Genomic DNA, 21,317 nt, shown 5'->3' on the forward strand with positions numbered 1-21,317 from the left:
GTTGTTAAAAGGTTGCTCTCTGCAGGAAAGATTACATGTGGGCCTGTCTGAATTATTTTGACTCGTCAACTGTCAAAGTAAAGCACTTCTCAGAAAGGAAAGAAAAGGTTGTGAGAAAAATTAAAGTTGTTCAGACACCAAAGTGTAAAAAATAAAATAGAAAAATGGGTTTCGACCAAAGGTAAGGTTTTCTGTGAACATTTTTCACACTTCAGTTTTAAGTAAAATATAAAAATGTTCAATTTAAATTATGTGCAATTTTTATGTATTCATTTATATACAGTATTTTCAATCTTATCTGGACTTTCTTCAACCATCAATTTAAATAAGTGGCCAATTAAACGGTGGTACTTACAGGTAGACTGGATAAAGACATCTAATACCTTGCAAACTAAGTGATATTTTAAGTTTATGTACTGAATAAAAATGTCACGTTATTCTCAAATGTGTACCATACAGTATGTAGTAGCCATTCTTGTAGTGATACCTTTTGTTTCTACTATATTTAATTTAGAAATTAGAAAACTAACACAAATGTAAATGAATCTTAATCAGAAGTAAAATTCAAGCATATAAAATTCTCTATAACCCTAACAGTTGAAAGGAAGAAAATTATTCATTCCAGTAAACTGGTGACAGGATCAGGACCAAAGGCTGTTCAGTCTGATCGTATAGAAAAGCTATTGTAAGACAAATTGTTGAAAAAAGTTGAAGCTGACCACAATAGAAAGGTATCAGAATACCCAGTACATCACAGCCCAAGACCGTACAAATTGCCCAGATCTCAATCTGGGAAATTTGGGATGCACCCAGCACCCATGGGATGCGACACAACCCACAGCACCCAAAGGATGTAGAGTCAACGGCCTCAGCAAACCCCAGTCAGAACAGGTTTAATATAAAATATGAACTATTATTAAATCATCAGAAGTGTTTAAATAAGATGAACCTTGCTTTTTAAAATGAGCTAGTCTGCCACATGTAATATATAGACACATCACGATTTGTCATGGGTACACATATTCAAAGTGTCACCATGGGTTCTTATGGGCTACAGTTTGCTTGTCATGTCTGGGCCACAGAGTCTTCAAATGATTAGAAAACTGTGGTGGTCTGTGAAATTTCATTTGAAGACTGTTCGCACACAAATTTCTAATCATGGATCAATCTATGGACCCGCATTCTCTTTATCTAACACTCTTTTCTTCGCTGTCATTGTATCATTCTTCTCTGTATTGTATATTCCCCCATCTGATTCTGTCTCTTTTGTCTCTGTGTGTCTCTCTCAGAGTGTGACTGGAGCTGTAATGCATGTCGGGGTCCTCTCCGCACTGATTGTCTGCAGTGTATGGAAGGTCACGTCCTCCAGAATGGAGTGTGTGTTCCATCTTGCTCTCCAGGGTCCTACCAGGACGGCGAGAGATGCCTGAGTAAGTGTCTGGCTGGATAATGAACTCTTTTTTTTTTTTTTTATGGATATAAATTCCACGCATTTTCTTTCTGAATACATTCTCGGTAGTTATGGAATAGAGAGAGAGCTGAGTCTGCTTCTGTATCTGCCAGCTGAAGTGACCTTACTCCGCCAAGTTTTAATGGCAGTGCTTGATGCCAAATAAAGCTTTTATTGTATTTAATGCAGCTAAGTGCAAAAAGAATGTCAAAGTATCAAGACAGGTATGAAAACAGATGTCGAATAGGAAGTGTTGCAGATCACATTAATATGTTTATATTTTGCTTAAATGTATGTACGGATGACATAAACGGTTACATCAGGAATAAACATGGTGCATTCGAGACCTCTGAGCTGTAATGTTGCATACATTTTTACTTTTTCCTATATGTTTGGGACTAGTAGGACCTGATAAGTATAAAATCTAAGCATTGTCCTGGAATAGGAAAATGAGTTTGACACCCGCTTGTGTTTCTATAGTACTAATTAGTATATTGTGCTTTTGCTACCATTAGATGAAGCTATAATGTGTCTACTAAAGAGGACAACAGGTCTAAGTTAGACAGAATAAAGTTAAAGGTGAAGCCAACCCAAAAAGTAATGTCTCCATATGAGTAGTTCTGAAATGGTATTAAGAATATTATGAAAGCTTAGGTTGTGTGACTTTTTTAGCCAACATGAGTAAGTCCTGAATTTAGCCAACTGTCAATCACTAAAGTCAAACAGACACACACATTATGTCCACAATAACTTAAAATACATTTGACCAAAGAATGCATGGATAGGTACAGGTTTGCCACTGTCCATACACTGTAGATGCAATAGATGATATTAGTTTAAATAAATCCCAAATCCCGCTGTATTTGTGTTTAAGATTGAAATGTTCCTTTATCTCTCCCTCGTCCAGGCTGTGATGATCACTGTAAAAAATGCCAAGGTCCCGGACGATGTCTTCAATGCCAACCTCCTTACGCCTCTTTGAACGGCCAGTGTGTACTGAATTGTGGCATCCGCTACATCCTCGATCGGGCCACGCAAAAATGTGTTGGTGTGTAATTCAAAATTTAATGAGGTTTATAAAATCATATTCAGTTTTAATAAACTCTAATATTTACACTATGATGGCGCAGCTGTTCTATTTAATGAGCTCAAGAAAAACAAAATAATTATTCTGATCAGATGCTCGAAATAATGTGTTGTGATTATACAGTTGTTTCTTTTAAGTATAAAAATGTTTCTTATTACAATAGAAATACAATAAAAAAATGTAAAAAAAAAAAAAAAAAAAGATTTACTTGATCAATGATCAATGAACTCAACGGCTTCCCTGCTCTGCCTTTTTCTCAGCTTGTCCTTCCGGTTGTGCAGAGTGTGTGAGTGTGGGAGAGTGTCGTATTTGCACTGAGAATCTGTTCATCAAGAATGGACAGTGCACTCCTGATTGTGGTCATGGATTTTATGCTGACATGAAGATGAGAACATGCCAAGGTAATACTCTTCTTTCTTTTAATCATCTTGCTAAAGAATAAGAGGTCTTTTGGTTGGTTAGACTCTTTGGGTAGACTTGTGTAGTTTTATACAAGGTCAGTGAAATATTACTAAAAACTGGATTTTTTAAATGATTTACTTCTTGTTCATGCCTGAGTAATAATATATACTTTGACTTAGCTAATGTTTAACCAAGCCATGGTTGTTAATGTATGTTTGGATTGGTTTAAGGTCTAAGATTTAAAATCTGTTTAGGAAATGAATTATGAAACTTTCTGAGGATATACAATAAATTACGATTATATTCTCCGTCAGATTGCTTTGATATCAGTTTCTGTTAACAATTTTCTGGTTATTAATAAATACCATCAAACCAGGATCAGGAGCTGTTAGATTTAAATACTTTTAAAGCAGGAAGCATACTTTTAGTTAACTTTGATAAATACAATATTTTTAGCAGCTTAGTGTGTTTATTGGCCTGCTATGTACATTCGATATTACCGTGAGTACACTATAGCTGTGAGCAATGTCAATAAACGCAGGTCCGTAAATGAAAGTGCATGCTTGAATGTTCCCAGTGTGATGTGTTGCTTTATTAAAAGTATATAATGTTGCACTCCATAGACCATTGTGTTCTTTCTGCAGAAACGGCATACCAATAGGTGTGCTTTCATGGACCTTGATATTCCACTCATAATGAGAATAATTGGCTAATCAGAATAAAAATTGTATTATGTAACCACCTCAATCATAATAGACTGGCCTGATCAGGGGATGGTGTATACCTTCAATAATGCATTTAAAAGTTTAGCATGTAAATGTGATAATTTGTCTTTTGTTGGAATAAATATATTCTTTATCTGCATGTTTGCCCCACATTAGTTGATGTGGCGAGTTTGCTTCCATTCCTGACTTAAACCAGTCTTTACTCTAGACTTTCATCCACTGAGCCTCTGGCTGAGAAAAAGGAAAAGATTGGCTCACAGCTATAGTGTACTCGAGGTATGAGTGGTAGTTATGCATATAAGTGGTTGGATAAATGCATAACTACCACTCATAGATGAGGCTGAATTCTTGTAACCAATCATATCGAAGATGGCAGGATTCCTCAAAAGATGAGAAGCCTATCCTTATATCTAAGCTAATGTTTAGTGTTCTAGGCATTAATACCTGATAAATAGATTATTATTCAGTATAGATTTATTATCAGTGATTAAAAATTCATTTATTTCACCATTTATTCAAAACATCCATATTATTGTCCAGTGGGGAATTAGTGGCTCAGTGGTAGGCTTCTCATCTGCCATGTGGAAGGCATGAGCTAAATAGCCATTGATTATGTGTAAAAAAATTTGCTTAAGTCTTAAAAAAACGTTTATATCTGAATATATTTCACTGGCAATATATACAGTGGTACCTTGGTATACAAACCTTTGCCTTAAGAACTGAAATTTTGTAATCAATTTGCATCGGCAAGCTAAGCAATTTTAGCATACGAGCGACTCGTTCATAACTTGTTTGCGTCAGCTGAAAGCCAAGCAAAGTGAGTTCCACACATTTATTTGTGCCTTTTTTTCCTTTTTTTGACATTTTGTGCAAAAACAGTAGCAAGAAGAAAAAGGAGCCATTTTATAGTTTTGTTCTTTACAGCAGCCGGTGCCAAGAGTAATTATGAATTAAGAATAAGTGAGGTTAATGTCTATTTATTTCATTTTTTACTTCATTCACATGTATTTTATAAATGTTTTAATTATTTTAATATGCAAAGATATGATTATAGTGTTGGAAATTGTTAATATTGCTAATATTTTGGGGTAGCTGGAACAGAGTATAAACAGTATTTTCTATGGAAAAATGCACATTGCGCAATACGAAATTTCTCCTCCAGACCTCACCTCCGGGACGGATTAAATTTGTATGCAGAGGTACCACTGTATTTCATTCTCAGCCTTTATAACTTGTTAACTTTTGTCTCTTCCTTGATCTTTTTTTAAGCAAACATTCATGCCCCATCCCTTCACATCAACGGCTCGTTTCTGGTCGCTATCGGTGGGGTGACCCCTCTGGACCCTGCGCTCCTGTCAGTCAAAGACTCAGACACCCAATCAGAGAACCTGCGACTGCAACTCCTACAGCCTCCAGGTAACGGTCAGCTAACGGTGCTGGAGAACGGTCGAGAGAGAGCGCTGCACAAGGACGACACATTTACCGTCTCACAAGTGAAAAACAGAGCTGTGCGCTTCGTCCACACCACAGCCCAAGCCAAGTGAGTGAAAGTCCGGTATAGCAGTTTTTCCGCATTTTTCATTCCAATAATTATGACAACATTTCATCTATGTTTAAATTTAAGTCAAACTCAGCTCTTTATATTTCCACACCTAAATGCAAGAAGTTTTAAAGTAATATACTGTAATAATATAAATGATGCATTTATGCTTTTTTCAGGGCTGGCCAGTTCACTTTGAGAGCGGCTGATCCACAGCTGTTCTCTCAGCCGCAGATTGTTCATTTACACGCTGTGTCTCAACAGGTACTTTGCTCACATCCATCTACCCCAGTACACACACACACACAGCCAGACATTCGCAATGATTTCTTTTACTTCTGTCTGCACTCATGCAATCAAACCACTATTACTTACCCAAGTACTTTATGTAACTGTGTGTGTGTGTCTGTGTCTGTGTCTGTGTGTGTGTGTGTAAAATGAGGCCCACTTTGATCAGAATCCTATACTCATCAATTGCCTCTTAAACTTCACTCTAAGCTGGCTTACAGTAACTTGCTGACATTTTAGAAAATAACAGATTCCTTCGTTCTCTTTCTGACGCCCTCCTGCCTGTCATCTGATTACAATTCCTAAATATATCGCTTGCATCTGCAGTCTCCCGAGGACTGCTTATGCATCAGTCTGACCCCACACTCGCATACAAACACTCAGAGAAACACTTAGACTCTCAGGACCGGAGGCCGGTGCAGGATCAGAATACCATAATTTCACAGAATATATTACTGCCCCCTCTGACCTAATATTATTTGAATCATCTCCAGGAGCACTGTAATTTTTTTTTTTTTTTTTTGGTTTTATAATCATTTCCTGTTCTGCTGAGAAAGGAGTTATTGCTTATATTTGGTGGACAAGTCTATCCTGGAGAGGAGAAAGGAAAAAAATGCTGAGAAAGAGAAAAAAAAAACATCCAGGCCTAGGGAACGCTTGTGCAAATTGTAAAATGTTCGTTTGGCTGCTCGAGCTTTAGTTAGATTGAAAGACTCATTGGTATGATAGTGACATCAGTTGTTCGATCTTTGCTGTAAATTGGAGTGTGAAATGAAAACCGTGGTAGGGCGTGAAAATAGGTTTATACAGTGCTGTGCAAAAGTTTTAGGCACCATATGATATGCTCTAGCAATTTTGTTATACATGTTTATCATGTCTGCATAATTATGTACAAAATCATTCAGTATTTCCATATATAACCTAAAAATGTATAAATAAATAACATTACAGGAGAATATATGTATGGATATAAAGAAAAAAATATAGTCCAGGACAGCCCAGTTTTCAGATGGAAACAAAAAACCTAATGTACGCTCCGGGGATTTGCATAAAAATAGAAAGAAGCAAGTTACCAGAAGAACTCATATTCTCCAGCATGCTCAGTAAAACCTAACAACTGTTTACTTATAGTACTGTGTAAAAGTCTTGGGCACATACAAAAATATGGCATAAGCAAAATATGCTTTTGCAAACATTTCTGCATAAAAGAAACTTAATAAAAAAAGAGTAATAAAATAAAGTCAATATTTGGAGTGAAAACTCATTGCTTAAAACCAGGAGTTTTAGACACAGATTTGTGCAGTTTTATAAGAAAACAGTTGTTAGTTTTAATAGATTTTTAAGTTATATATGGAAATACTGAATGATTTTGTACATAATCATGCAGACATGATAAACATATATAGCAAAATGGGTACAGCATATAATATGCTTATATAATTTTGCACAGTACTGTATATATTTAGGTTTTCTATGCATTTCTATGCACAAAGACTTGTATAAAAAATACCCTGACTTTTTTAATTAAACATAGTGTATAGTATTTATATTCATTTATGTGGAAATTATCAGAGCAGGGATGTACATACGTACATTCTACTGAAGTCTCTTGGTTTTAGGTGATATCACATTACACAGTCTGCTCTGGACATATTGGCTTCTTCATGAGAATGCACAAAATGACTATCAGATAAGGATTCAAACATCAAGAGTAGGCATTATGTTTTTGGTTTTGGTTTGTTAGTGTCATCAGTTATTTCGACAGGTTTTCACTAAAACTTGTTTGTCCCAGATTGGGTTCACATAAGGGGTGTTCAAGCCAAACCGGGACTTTTAATTGTGCAGATAATCAGAACACAGTTATGAACAATTATGAACATTTTTGTGTACAGTTCCCACATACATATGTGTCTATTTCACAAGATAGTGACAAGTTATTAGGCTTTCAACTCACTGAGTGAGCCACCGTGACCAAGACTATCAATAATGGACATATGGCTCTTTTTTTTTAAAGCATTTGCACTATTCAAATGTTTTACTGCATCAAAGAGTCTCATCACCATACTGTGCTTAAAGTCATATGTAAATATCAAACATGTTTACTGCTTCATCAACAAAAAATTTCATTACAAGTCCTAGTTTGACTTGAACGCCCCTCGTATATCACAGTATGTACGTACTGGTTTCTACACTAATTATAAACCAATGTTATTTACAAAATGAATATAAGTTAAAGTGACTATTATAATCCACAAACAATTTAAACCAATTTCCATGCATAATTTAACCTTGTATAAGTAAACAATTTTTACACATAATTTAATTTACCGTCAAGCTAATAACCTGCTATAGTGATATTGTTTTATATTTCATTTATGAGGTCGATTACATTAAAATCTATTTCATTTATCAGTCACAGCTTGAGCTTTTGAGAGCTCTGCTATAAAGAACATTTTTATAAATCAAACTTTTTGTTTGTTTATTTGTAGCAAATATTTCATCTTTTTTATGTTAAAAACCTATTTAAGCCTTGTTAATTAGCCTCTTATCTACTTTCAGTCTCTAGCTGGGAAATGTGGAATGCTTCTGGGTGGTCTACTGCAGCTCACAGCTCAAGTCAATCAGGAAAAGAGATTAACATGCTTCTCCTTAAAGCAAAACCCCATGATCTCTCCTTTGTCTTGTTCTCTCTCCATCCCATGATGCATAATGCTAAAGGGGTGTCATTTTTTTTAACAAGATTGGAAGTAACAACATGTAATATTTTCTAAATGAGATTTTTTTCCTACTTAATAACTGTAATTTTATTCACATTTAAAAAGAGAAACATCTACTTTTTGCTCACTTGTTTTTGAAAACACTATTTAATCAGACAAGATTTAAATACCTTTCATATGCCAAGTTAGCAAGAAGAAGATCTATTAGGACAGGGGTAGCACAGTGGTTAAGGTGTTGGACTACTGCCCTCCATCGTATTTTTAAGTTATATATGGAAATACTGAATGATTTTGTACATAATTATGTTCATACCCCAGCACCATCAAGTTTTCACTGTTGGGGCCTTGAACAAAGCCCTTAACCTTCAACTGCTCATATATATAAATATTCAGTGGAACCTTGGATCACAAGCATAATTTGTTCCGGAAGCGAACTCGTATTCCAAAACACTCGTAAACCAAATTTTATTTTCCCATAAGAAATAATGGAAACTCAAATTATTCATTCCACAGCCCAAAAAAAAAAAAACATAAAAATTATTAATACAAAATATAAAGTAAAAATGAAACAAATCAACCTGCACTTTACCTTTAAAAAAAAGTAAAAATAAAAATTCCGACAGATAAGTGTTTCCGTGCCGGTTCACAAACACACACAAACCGCACATGCCTGCTGCTCTCTCTATCTCACTAAAGGCTAAAGAGAAAAATAGTGTGTGAACTGGCACGGTGTCAAATTGCGCGCGCACACACATAAGGCTGAGGGAGAAAATGCATGCATGGATGTTGATTATACGAGTAGAGATGCCCACTAAGACTCAGCAGGGGAGACGATTACCCCACTTCTGCAGCGCAAGAGAGAGAAAAACCGCTGGCTCAGTTATGATCAGGTGATGCTCGGCATCAAAACAAGAAGCGCATGCGTGATACATGATACTCGGTACTCGTAAACCAAAACCTGCTAGTTTTTTCAAGTCAAAATTTATTAAACATTTTTGCTCGTAGATTCGGAGATTGCGAGTAACGTGGTTTGCGAGTGTTCCACAAGACGAGCAAATATTTTTTGAGATAAAGATGGCATACCAATTTACCATTTCAGTCAGTGCATTTATTTTTATATTTTGAGTTAAGTTTATATTTAAATGCGTGAATTAAGTAAGGAATAACGAAATATACCTTAATATGAGAGTATATAATAAATATAAGTTAAGTTAAACCTTTATTTGTTACATATACATTACAGCACAGTGAAATTCCTTCTTCACATACCACAGCGTAACTAATGGTCAGAGCGCAGGGTAAGCCATGATACGGCACCCCTGGAGAAGTTGGGGTTTAGGGCCTTGCTTAAGGGCCCAACAGTGGGAACCTGGTGGAGCTGGGTATCGAACTGCCGATCTTTCGATCAGTAACTCAGTGCCTTAGCCCTCTGAGCCAACAATGCCTATTTTAAAAGCATTGTAATTGATTTATTGTGTTTATAAGTGAATGCGCCATAGAATGGTCTATAAAATATTTTATAGAAATAGCCTTCATTGTCTTTTATTTGTTTAGAAACTAGGGGCCACTTGATACAATATTATTATGATGCTATACATAATATTATTATGATACCTAGGTGCCGATTCGAGACTGTGATTCTGCAATTATTCATTTTTTCTTAGATCATGTTGCAATTCTAAACAAACTTCACAAATAATTTGCTACTACCACACAAGATGCTGTGCTATTTGCCAATATGTAAATAGTTTAGAGCACACCTCCTGTAGAATATAGAGGAACTGAAACGTTTTAGTACCTCAAATGCGGCACGTATAAATTAAAAATTTATTCAAAAAACAGAGTTAGGATTAAGAACCAAAGAACTGCTATATATCACTGAATTGTATCTGGAACTCACGGTTGCATTTGCTTATATTCCATATAGTCTTATTTGTGAAGAGATAATTTATGCAGTGAACGTACTTAATTTATGCAGTGTGGGTAATACCTCTGGGTAATATCGGTCTAGTTAATGGCAACCCAAATGAGTTGATTGCACATTTGAGTCTGGGCCTTTGAGATCCTTGAGTACTTAATATTCCAACCCTCTGATTGCATTATAATTATTCATCTTGAAGGAGTTTGTTCAAACATTCTAAAAGGATTTCAACTTTTCTCCCACAGCCACCCGTAGTGGTAACCAACCAACCCATTTACATTGAGCCTAGTGAAGCCTTCATCCTTACTAGGTCTGTTCTCCACATAGAGGACTATGACAATCCTCAAGACGTTCTCTTAATGGTTTTGGAGCCTCCCCAGCATGGCCGCCTGACTCGAGTCCACGGAGATGTGCAGGTGTCTCGTTTTAAGCTGGAAGAGTTGGTGCGTGAGCAACTACAGTATGTTCACGATGGTACCAGCGGGGAGCAGGATCGACTTCTCCTGCAGATCAACGATGGACACAGCTACCAGAATGTCCTCGTCCATGTCAACATTGCTCAGAGGGTAGGCAATCGTGATCAATCTGTTGGATTATGACTTGTCACTTGTGTTTGCTATTACAGTACAGTGGGATCATGGGTTTAATAATGACAAATTCTAAAATAAACCTATACTCATGGCATAGGTCTAATTTATGCTTGAGACATTAAAATACTTAAATATATAAAGTCTTTTACAGAAGTGCCAGTATTAACGGTTTAGCCTTGGCACTTGGATTCCTCACTATGGCAATACATGAAAAGTAGACTTTTTTCCGCCATTTCAAATCAAGCAATAATCAAACAAATCACAAATGCCTTCAGCTTGGCAAGAAAGCCAGTTCACTGAGAGGGGAAAGGACGTGGCACATGAAAGAGGTTTCCTCTGACTTTATCTACATGACACAGTGTTTGACCTGTGCATTCGATTCAGGTGGGGCTGTTATCTCTGGTTAGTAAAGACAGGTAGAAGGTAGAGTATGGTGGTAATTATTTAGGCTTTATGCTGACGGCAAACTCATTCACCAATATAAAGAAATATATTTAAGAAATTAGTTTCTCAGGGTGGAGGCTATAATAAAATAACTGTTCTATAATAAAATTGCACCTCCGGATGGCCTTGAGTTAGCACAACACAGGTGAATTTATGGAGTTTGAATCACGTATGGAGAGGTAATTGCATTAATGTAGTATGGGTTTACAGTATTTCGAGAAAACGTGAATGACATCGTGGCATGTCCATTTATAACACTGCTGTGAGACCATAATGTAAATGTTCTAAAGATTTACACATTTAAGGCATGAATGGAAAAGGTAAGTAAACTTAATAGAAAGTATCAAAGTACTAGTAATGACTAGTACTTTAGTACTACTAAAAGTTTGTTTTTTTATGGTTAATGTACTGTAGATCTTTACAACTAAAGGCAACCAGGACTGATTTATATATTTTTTCGTTTTTGTTTAACCGGTTTTCTTTTTTCCTCTCCATTTGATAGAATATATCAGTTTAATAATAACAAATAATAGACAAAATTGCTTAACTTTTATTTATTTCAAACATGTTTAATAATAATTTCTTTATTTCATGCACATTACAATTTAATGTACCCTGTCCTTGCTAGTTAGTGAGGTCGGCTGATCCTAGATAGCTAACAGCTCCCTCTAATAACCATCCAGGAATCAGCTCTTTTAGTTTTGGACATTTACTTTAAGAAAGCACTGTACATCTGAAATTAAAAACATTACCACTTGTTCAAGGGGTTCGATTCCTGCTTTAGGGCCAAAGACATGCAGGTTAGGCTAATCAGCATTTCCGAATTATTTCGTTGTGTATGTGTGTGTGCCCTGTGATGGACTGGTACCCTGTCCAGCAGTATAGTTAATGAATAATTGAATGTACTAAGATAAGTATTACAGGTAATATGCTTTTAGTTTTACAGATATGTTTTTTTATGGAATATGAAAAAGTAAAGGAGAAAAACAACAGCTTTTGTGAACTTTTACTGTTTGTGGTTTCTCAGCGATGACACTGGGCTACCTACAGATGAACATGCCGGTTAATTAGGTTAATATGCTAAGGCAATTTAAAAAATCAGCCCAATTAATCATCTGTCCTCTAAATGTAAAAGTAACAACTAACAGTTACAAATATAACAATTAGACATTTACACAGAAACTGCATAAAACATTGTAAATCACATAGGTTTTGACATCAGCCTTTCTTACATTTTCTAAATGAGTTACGGCAATATGAAACATCTTGATTATGATCATTTGATTTGCTGTGGTTGTGTCCTAAGTAGAACGTCCAACTGTAAAGTGTCTAAGGTACACGGTAGATGATGTCACTACTTAAGTGGGCCTCAAATGACATATGTTTGCCAAAACCACACATATACACACACACACACACACACACACGGACAGACAATACTATCATCACATCCCACTCATTCAGATGCTGTCAGCTTCCGGAACAAGACCAGACACGTGTTGCCCTCAGCCTCACTGATGTCTAGACTGATAGGAGTGTTTCTCACTTTGGTCATGCTCCAATCACCACGGTCTCCTCTTGTCTTTCTTTTTAGTCCCTTCAGGCTCTAGTGCCTTTCACCTCACACTCACTCATGGATTCTCCCTTTATAGTTATCAAATTACCTCCCACCATATTTCCTTCCAACTAAAATTATATTATCCTTTCAAAAAAAACAAAAAGGGTGTTTATTCCTTATGCTTTTAATGGCACAATGAAATCATAAGACGCTGTGAGAGACTCCTGTCGTAAAACAACAAAAGGCCTGCAGTTAGTTGACTGATTTCTGCTTCAACTCAGGACGTGAAGGATTTTACTTCCCGGGAAAAGAACAGCTACTCATTCAGTTTGTTCACAATTAAAGGGAGAAAAAGGGCTTGCAATTAAAAGCATTTAAATAAGAAGTGCAAAGCTTTTGGACTTTCTGAGGCAAAGCGGGGTGTTTTGTTGGCTGGTAATGGAGGTTAATCCCTGATTAAGGCCATGCAGGTCCCGGAAAGCCTCTTGAAAGACTTCAGCCCTGGATTATTTGTTGACGTGGTCTGTTTCTACTGGGTCCCAGAACGTGAAATACAGCACACATTTGCTGACTTAAACATATATATTTTTTCTCCCTAATTCAGTGGGAAATGCTATCTGCCCTCATCCACATAAGTTCACAGACACCCACAATTATAACTGACAGGGCTATTCCACCCATCTTGTGAGCTCGCAGCTCAATTTTGTCTGCTAGTCTCTCTGGCACAGTAGCCTGTGTAGGCTCATGGTTTAAACTTGCAATCTTTTGATAATAGAGTAGCTTTATTTCCAGCCCATTTTCACACTCTTACCCAAGAGATACTATGCTGCTTTACCCCTGAGAGCAGTCCTGAGAACTAATCAATGATCCTCCAGAAAGCACTGGGCTAGGTCATGCTTCAGGCATCCACTCTCAGTATTGCATGCTGATTAACCAGATAAGTTGAGCCCATTATTTTCACTTTCGGTTTTTGTGATGGAGGGGAAAGTGTTGTTATTTGCTGTATACTCATGTTAAGTATACAGTTAAACCTTGGATTGCGAATAATGTGGTTTGCGAGCGTTCTGCAAGATGAGCAAAGATTTTTAATACATTTTTTATTAGAAAAACTAACAAGTCTTGGTTTACGAGTACCGAGTATCATGTGTCACTCATGCGCTTCTTGTTTTGGCGCTGAGCGTCACGTGATCACAACTGAGCCAATGTTTTTTTTATCTCTTTTTTTAAATTGTGGGTAATCATCTTCCCTGCTGGGTCTCTTACCGGTATAATCAACATCCATGCACATGTGTACTGTTTACTATAACACTGTGTCCACGTGTGTGTGCGTAAAACATATTTTATTTTGTGTTTGTATTCGTGTGTACAGCACACGTGTACTGTTTATTATAACACGTGTGAGCATGCACGTGTACAGCAAAAGAAAGCTCATTACAGAGGTTAAAGATCCATTTTCTGTGTACAGTACACGCGCATCATTGGGCACCGTGCCCCTTAATACACACACACCTCCTTTTGCCTTCACACACACATACACCTGCTCAAAGGTAAAGTACAGGTTAATTTGTTTTTTATTTTACAGCAGTGATCCTGTTATCATGCACTCATGATACTTATTAGTGACTTATTAGTGTTTTCCTTGCAAATTTTTCAGATAAAACAGTCTTTCCAGTAATGTGTGTGTGTGTGAAACTCAAATAAGATAAAGTTACTGTGTAAGACGAGAAGAGGGAGGGGGACAGTCTGCTTCCTCCTGTCCTCTTACTTTAGCTTTATACACAAACACACACACACACACACACACAGAGCGCCTGCACTCATAAACGGAAACAGTTATCTGTCGGGGGTTATTTTTACTTTTTTTTAAAGGTAAAGTGCAGGTTAATTTGTTTTATTTTTACTTTATATTTTGTATTAATTATTTTTATGTATTATTTTTTGGGCTGTGGAAGGAATAATTTGAGGTTTAATTATTATGGGAAAATTTGCTTTGATTTACAAGTGTTTTGGAATATGAGCATGCTTCTGGAACGAATTATGCTTGCAATACAAGGTTCCTGGCTCTCTTGAAGATCTACCCAGGAAAGCAAGACCAAATCTTACCTCTGCTGCAGAGAAGTTTGTTTATAGTAACCAGCCTCAGAAATCATCAATTAACAAACAGCACCTCAGATTGGAGCTGTTATGAAGTCTTCAGAGCATTATTGCATATTTTGAATGCCTTCAGCATTGTTTCACAATGTAGAAATAAACTTTTGACTTGTAGTGTATGTAAAAGATATACTGTAGTTTTTTATTCATTGATAGAGCCCAGAATTTTACATATCCCATGTCTGAAAACAAACGGCTTTGATCTTTTCCACTTGGTTGGTCCCAATCATAATAATGATACAACCCCGAATCAGAAAAAGTTGGGACAGTATGAAAAACGCAAAAAAAAAAAAAAAAAAGAAAATAAGTAGAGATTTCTAAATTTGCTTTGACTTGTATTTCATTGCAGACAATATAAACACAAAATATTTTATGTTTTGTCTGGTCAACTTCATTTCATTTGTAAATATACATTCTTTGCTGCTATGCAGACCTGCAATACATTCCAAAAAAGGTTGGGACAGGAGCAATTTAGGGCTAGTAATCAGGTAAATTGGTAAATAACAATGTGATGTCAACAGGTGATTGTAATTATGATTTGGTACAAAAGCGGCATCCTTTAGGAGCAAAGCTGGGCAGAGGATCACCATATTGCCAACAAATATGTGACAAAATTATTGAAATGAGTAAAAACAATGTTCCTCAAAGAAATATAGGAAGACATTTGGATATTTCACCTTCAACAGTGCGTAACACACTGTAATTAAAAGATTCAAGGAATCTGGAGAAATTTCAATGCGTAAAGGACAAGGTCGCAAGCCTAAGCCGAACAACCATGTGGCGGAACAACTCAGGCGGCACTGCATGAAGAATCATCATTCAGCTATAAGCGATATCACCAAATGGGCTCAGGACTACTTTGGCAAACCTTTGTCAAGTACCACAATACGTACTTACATCCAAATACAAATGCCAGTTAAAACTGTACTGTGCCAAAAGTGCCATCGACTTCTCTGGGCTCGGGGGCATCTGGGATGGACCATCACGCAGTGGAAACGTGTAAAGGCAAAAGTCCTGGCTGCGGAGGAAGAGGATACAGGTACTTGACTGGCCTGCCTGAAGTCCCGACCTGTCTCCAATAGAGAATGTGTGGCGCATTTTGAAGCGCAAAATGCGACAACAAAGACCCCGTACTGTTGCCCACCTTAAGACTTGTTTGCATGGAAAATGGGACAAAATTACACCTGAATCACTTCATCACTTGGTGTCTTCAGTCCCTAAATGTCTTTTAAGTGTTATGAAAAGGAATGGCAACATTACAAAGTGGTACTGTAAATGCTTTATTATTCCAACTTTTAAAAAAATGTATTAGAACCAAAATTGTAATATGTGTGTATTTTGAAAAAATGACATTCATGAGAAACACATTAAATAATGTGCTGTTGTATTATCCGCAATGAAATACAAGTACATTTAGAAATCACTACTTTCTTTTTTTATTTGGATTTTCCATACTGTCCAAACTTTCTGATTTGGGGTTGTATTATTATTACTATTATTATTAATAATATTATTCTTATTATTATTATCAGCAAATGGAACTTAGTGCCCTCCGCAAAGATCTTTTAAAGCAAAGATCTGATGATGTTGTAATCTCCATCATTGGTTTCAACTCACATTTTGTGGTGCACTATTTTTTTTTCACCCTAAATTATAATGCCAAAGTATAAACTATACAGTTTGAACTTTACACCATATTCTGCCTCCTTACTTCTTCATTCTTGCATTATGAAAAGACCATCACAATGGTGGAAAGATTTTTTTTTCTTCCCCAGAACACACACCATCTCATCACACCTGAGCCACTGTGAATACTGTAGATCTGCCTGAGTGCAGTTATGATAGAAGTGCTGCCAAGGCAAATCCCCCCCAGCTTTCATCTCACCATCCTTTTGATTATCTTCTATGCAACTGATGATATCTGAAAGGAGATGTTTGATGCTCCTGGGGTGCTCAGAAGACGGACAAGGACTGGAGTCTATGGGGAGCTTTTCTTATCTTATCAAGATGTGGTAGAAGTGAGAGATGATAGAAGGATATGTTTTATAATAAGTTTACTTTACTTTGATTAATCTCACTCACACACAGTGTTTGCATTAAAATGGATTGTGTGGTAAACCCTCCTGCTTTGAAATCCCACCATTGACCTTTTTTAAACTTCAGTTATAATCTTTCTTAATTTTTGCCTCTTATGAAAAGTGGTCTTGTGTCGGGATTCATTATGTTCTGTTTGGTAAACTTGACTTTACTTTATGGTTCAGAGATTTTTTATGTTGTTATATCTCGTCTGACCAGTAGACTGGAAAAAGATTAAAGCTTCAATCATTGCAAATATTAGAAAGTGATAATATCCATAATGGTTCTAAAACAATATAAACACACAATAATAAAATAAGTAAAGTTCCACATGTTCTCTCAACTACAGAAAATTTTAATTGGATTAATCCAGGAAAACTGAGTTTAATCTCTCATCACATTGACTTACTGTGCTAAGTAATTTTCTACTAAATGATCCGTGGAAGATGAAAACTTGGGCAGATTGCATGATGTATCTGTGCATGAAATGATACCAGCATTTGTGTTTTGTTTCTGTAGAATGGTCTCATCCCTCACATCCACTCAATTCCTAAGACCTGGGTGAGAGAAGGAGGGATGGTGCAGCTGTCCAAGAAACATCTCAAGGCTGAGTATAAAGGAGCCAGTGACTCTGAGATCCTCTACACCATCCAGTCTGAGAACGGATGGCCCCAATACGGTACCACACGTCGCCTCAAAACTTTAAAGCTTCTGTAAACTATTCATCCTTTTTATTAGTATTTAAAAAAAAAAAAAAATTACAAGTAAAAAGTTAAATCATACCATTCTCACTAATTGAATGTAATTTTTACAGTGTATATACACACAGTATATGTAATAAAAACCTGTATTGTCAAGGGGAATCATTTGTATCCGCCCTGGTTTGAGCGATATGAAAAATGTGTGAGTTTGCTGTAAGCAGTATTGCTTAACGTCAGTGGGAATCTAGAAAGCAATTATTTCCAAACCAATAAATATAAATTGTTTGATACCTGGAGATAGAGAAAAAAAAACTTTTATTTCAGGATATTTTAGTGTTGCCTTTTGTAAGACATACTGTACATATCTTGCTAATGAAATGTATTAGTAACCACACCGTTAGTCTAAGATTCTTTTGTTAATTTAATGTGTATGTGTTTGCAGGTGAGATTGTGTTGGTACCCATGGCAGCTGATGGTCCAGTGGAGGCCTGGCAGACCTTTCCAGAGAGCAGAGATACAACGCCAACCTCTTCGTTTACCCAGCAGGACGTCAATGAGGGCACTGTGTGGTACCGTCACTATGGGAGAGGCACTCAGAGAGACACCTTCCAGTTCCAGGTTACAAACACATACACATGTCGCTATGTTCTGTAGGATCAAGGTCCCTTTTTTCAAGTTTTAAAAGTGGGCAGATTAGGCTAATTGGCATTCCCAAATTGTCCATAGTGTGTGCATAAGTGTGTATATGTGTGTGTGTGCCCTGCAATGGATTGGCACCCAGGGTGTACCTTGCCCTAAGTCTCCTAGGATAGGCTCCAGGCCCCCGTGACCCTGAATACAGGATAAAGTGGTATAGACAAGTGAGAATGAATGATTGATTAGTTTTTCTCTAATGATCATTCAGGTTAACTTGATCCTACAATGACAAGCATTTGTTCTTTTTTAAAATTTGATCTTTTACTTTTATGAACATTTTTACACGATGACTAAATTAATGAAAATAAACCAAAAAAATAGTTATTACTGTTCATAAAATCTCGAACAATATGCAAGGACAAATAAATACAAGATGATATGCTCAGAATCATTAACTCTGATCAGCAATAAAAAAAAAAACATTAACATTAAAACAACCTAGGATGTTAATTCCCCTTGTGCCACCAAAACATCTCTGACTCCTCAAGACACTCCTCCATAAGACAAGACGTCTGAAGGTGTGCTGTGGTGTCTGGCACCAGGGCATCAGCAGCAGATCCTTTAAGTGCTGAAAGTTGCAAGATGGATCTGACTTGTTTGTCCAGCACATGCCATTAATGCTCGATTGGATGGAGATTTGGGGAATTTGGAGGCCAGATGAACACCTGAATCTGTTTGCCTGCTCAGCCTTATACACAGCAAACTCTAACTGAGTGTTTGGATACTTTCTATTGTAGGCACCATTAACTTTTTTCAGTCATTTTTGCTACAAGCAGTCAAACTGCTAAATTGTTTGCCGTGAACATTAGTGAAAAAAAAATATTGTTTGATCACCAAAGGCAATTAGTTTTTTTTGCATTGCAGTGCACAACCTGAACACGGCCCACTGTATCAGTTGCACTTTGCAGGAACTTGGCTGGGAGTAACATCCCAGCCACCTCCCACTTACAGTCCTAACAAGCCATTTCTACATATTTGGGCTGTTTAGGAGTTCCTGGGAGGCCAGCGTTTCAGTCTGCTCGATGATATTCAATGATATTCAGTTCTCCAGACTGTGTTTTTAATGTTATGGCCGATCGGGGTACAATCTTACTTTCTGAGTCAACTATGTGAAAAGAACAAGAAAATCAGGATGAACTGTTGTATTGTGGTGCTTCGGATATTCAGACCAGCAATTAAGTCCTAACCGAAGAACTTTTTGTTTTTTCACTCCTTAACCTTTCTTAACCTTGTTCTTGTGTTCTTTTCTAATTTTCACTGATTTGGAGTCCACTTTGTTCCAGCCTTCTAATTTCTCTCTTTCTGTTTTTTTAACTCCCTCTTTGAACACTAGTTTGTCCCCGATTACCCAATTAAACACTAAATCCAATCCACTCAAACGGTAAAGCGTTTCTTTTTTTTCCCACTCCAGTAAATACCCTTGAGACGTATTTGAGAAGGCAGCTCGACCCTCATAGTTCTTAAAACATTAAATTCTTTCCTAAGAATTAACTCCTCACCTTGTTTTAAAGGATGTGTTCTTGCAGGGAAAAAAGATGTTTGAACACTGCAGTTAAAATAAAATCGTTCATCTTTAAAATGCCGCATTAAATATTTGATCTGGTGGAACAAGACGGTCGTGATTTCTAACAGAAATGATCATGCCTCTGAGTCTGAATAAAGATAAATGTACTGTAGAGATGTGGGAACGATGTGAGGTGTACAATACATAAGGGATTTATTAATTAAGTTGGCTTGTTTTTCTCTGCAGTTATTTCCCGCACAGTGCCAACTTGAGATTACAAGAGTTTAATAAAGCAGATTTAAATTAATTAAGTTTAAAGAAACACATGGGCATATGATTGTGTGTATGTACTTACTGTATGTGATATGTTTTTAATGTAAATTTGATGTTGCAGGTGTCTGCAGAGGCTTTTCCAGACACGCGCAGTGACGCTCAGACCTTTACAATTGGAGTGATGCCTCAGACCCCGGGTCTTCCTCAGCTCGCCCCTGGAGCAGATCTCCAGATCAACGTAATGGACACATCACAGAGCACACAATCTCATGTAGAGTTAGTAAAGTTGAAATTAAATATCGTACCATTACCAAGCTGATTAGACGATAGGAAGGAAAATAGGTAGATCATGAGCGTGAAGACATTGATTTTGTCTTCCAAACTTTGGGATTAAGACATTTTAGATTATAAATTTTATTTAATTTCTTAAATTTGCCCTAATGGGATTCGGATTATACAAGTCTTACATGTGAAAAAAGGCCACTCTCTGTCTCTATTTCTTATTTATAAAAAAAAAAAACTATTACAGAAATTGCACATAAAGCTTATTTTTCATTATTTATGTACTGTATAGTACCATGCAAAGGTTTTAGCCACCCTGTGTTTTTTTAGTACAAGCTTTTATAATACATATTTATTTTATGACTTTCTGATGTACAGACATTAGTATTACAGCAAAAAATAAAAAATAAAATAAAAATCTTACAAAATATCTGTAGGCCTGTAGCAGCATATTATGTAAAAGATAACTTTTCAGACAAAAAAAAAAAGCTGCTGGGTGTTGCATACATAAAAATATTACATAATTATATATATATATATATATATATATATATATATATATATATATATATATACAGTGTATACATATATAAGGAATAAACCAAGAGAAATCATTTCTAGCTTTTTTTAAATAATTTAAAATATTTACCTGAATATCTAATGTATATCACACACACACACACACACACACACACACATATATATATATATATATATATATATATATATATATATATATATATATATATATATATATATATGTATGTGTGTGTGTATGTATATGTATACATATATATATATATATATATATATATATATATATATATATATATATATATATATATATTAGATTTATAATTATGGACATCTATTGAAAAAGCTGGATGTAATCTGAATAATTTTAATTTTAGA

The 21,317-nt window shown here is 36.1% G+C and overlaps 1 protein-coding gene across 1 annotated transcript in view; it reads left to right on the forward strand.

Moving 5' to 3' along the window:
- fras1 (Fraser extracellular matrix complex subunit 1) overlaps positions 1 to 21,317 on the forward strand; it is a 138,080-nt gene that overhangs the window by 77,923 nt on the left and 38,840 nt on the right. Inside the window, exons 24-32 of the mRNA XM_053481101.1 lie at positions 1,290 to 1,430; positions 2,358 to 2,498; positions 2,798 to 2,938; positions 4,934 to 5,204; positions 5,384 to 5,468; positions 10,376 to 10,696; positions 17,469 to 17,628; positions 18,093 to 18,268; positions 20,245 to 20,361. Coding sequence (XP_053337076.1) covers positions 1,290 to 1,430; positions 2,358 to 2,498; positions 2,798 to 2,938; positions 4,934 to 5,204; positions 5,384 to 5,468; positions 10,376 to 10,696; positions 17,469 to 17,628; positions 18,093 to 18,268; positions 20,245 to 20,361 — 1,553 coding nt within the window. The remainder of the gene's footprint in view (positions 1 to 1,289; positions 1,431 to 2,357; positions 2,499 to 2,797; positions 2,939 to 4,933; positions 5,205 to 5,383; positions 5,469 to 10,375; positions 10,697 to 17,468; positions 17,629 to 18,092; positions 18,269 to 20,244; positions 20,362 to 21,317) is intronic.

This window comes from Clarias gariepinus, chromosome 21 (assembly GCF_024256425.1).
Source record: "Clarias gariepinus isolate MV-2021 ecotype Netherlands chromosome 21, CGAR_prim_01v2, whole genome shotgun sequence".
In the NCBI taxonomy this organism is placed as follows: Eukaryota; Metazoa; Chordata; class Actinopteri; order Siluriformes; family Clariidae; genus Clarias; species Clarias gariepinus.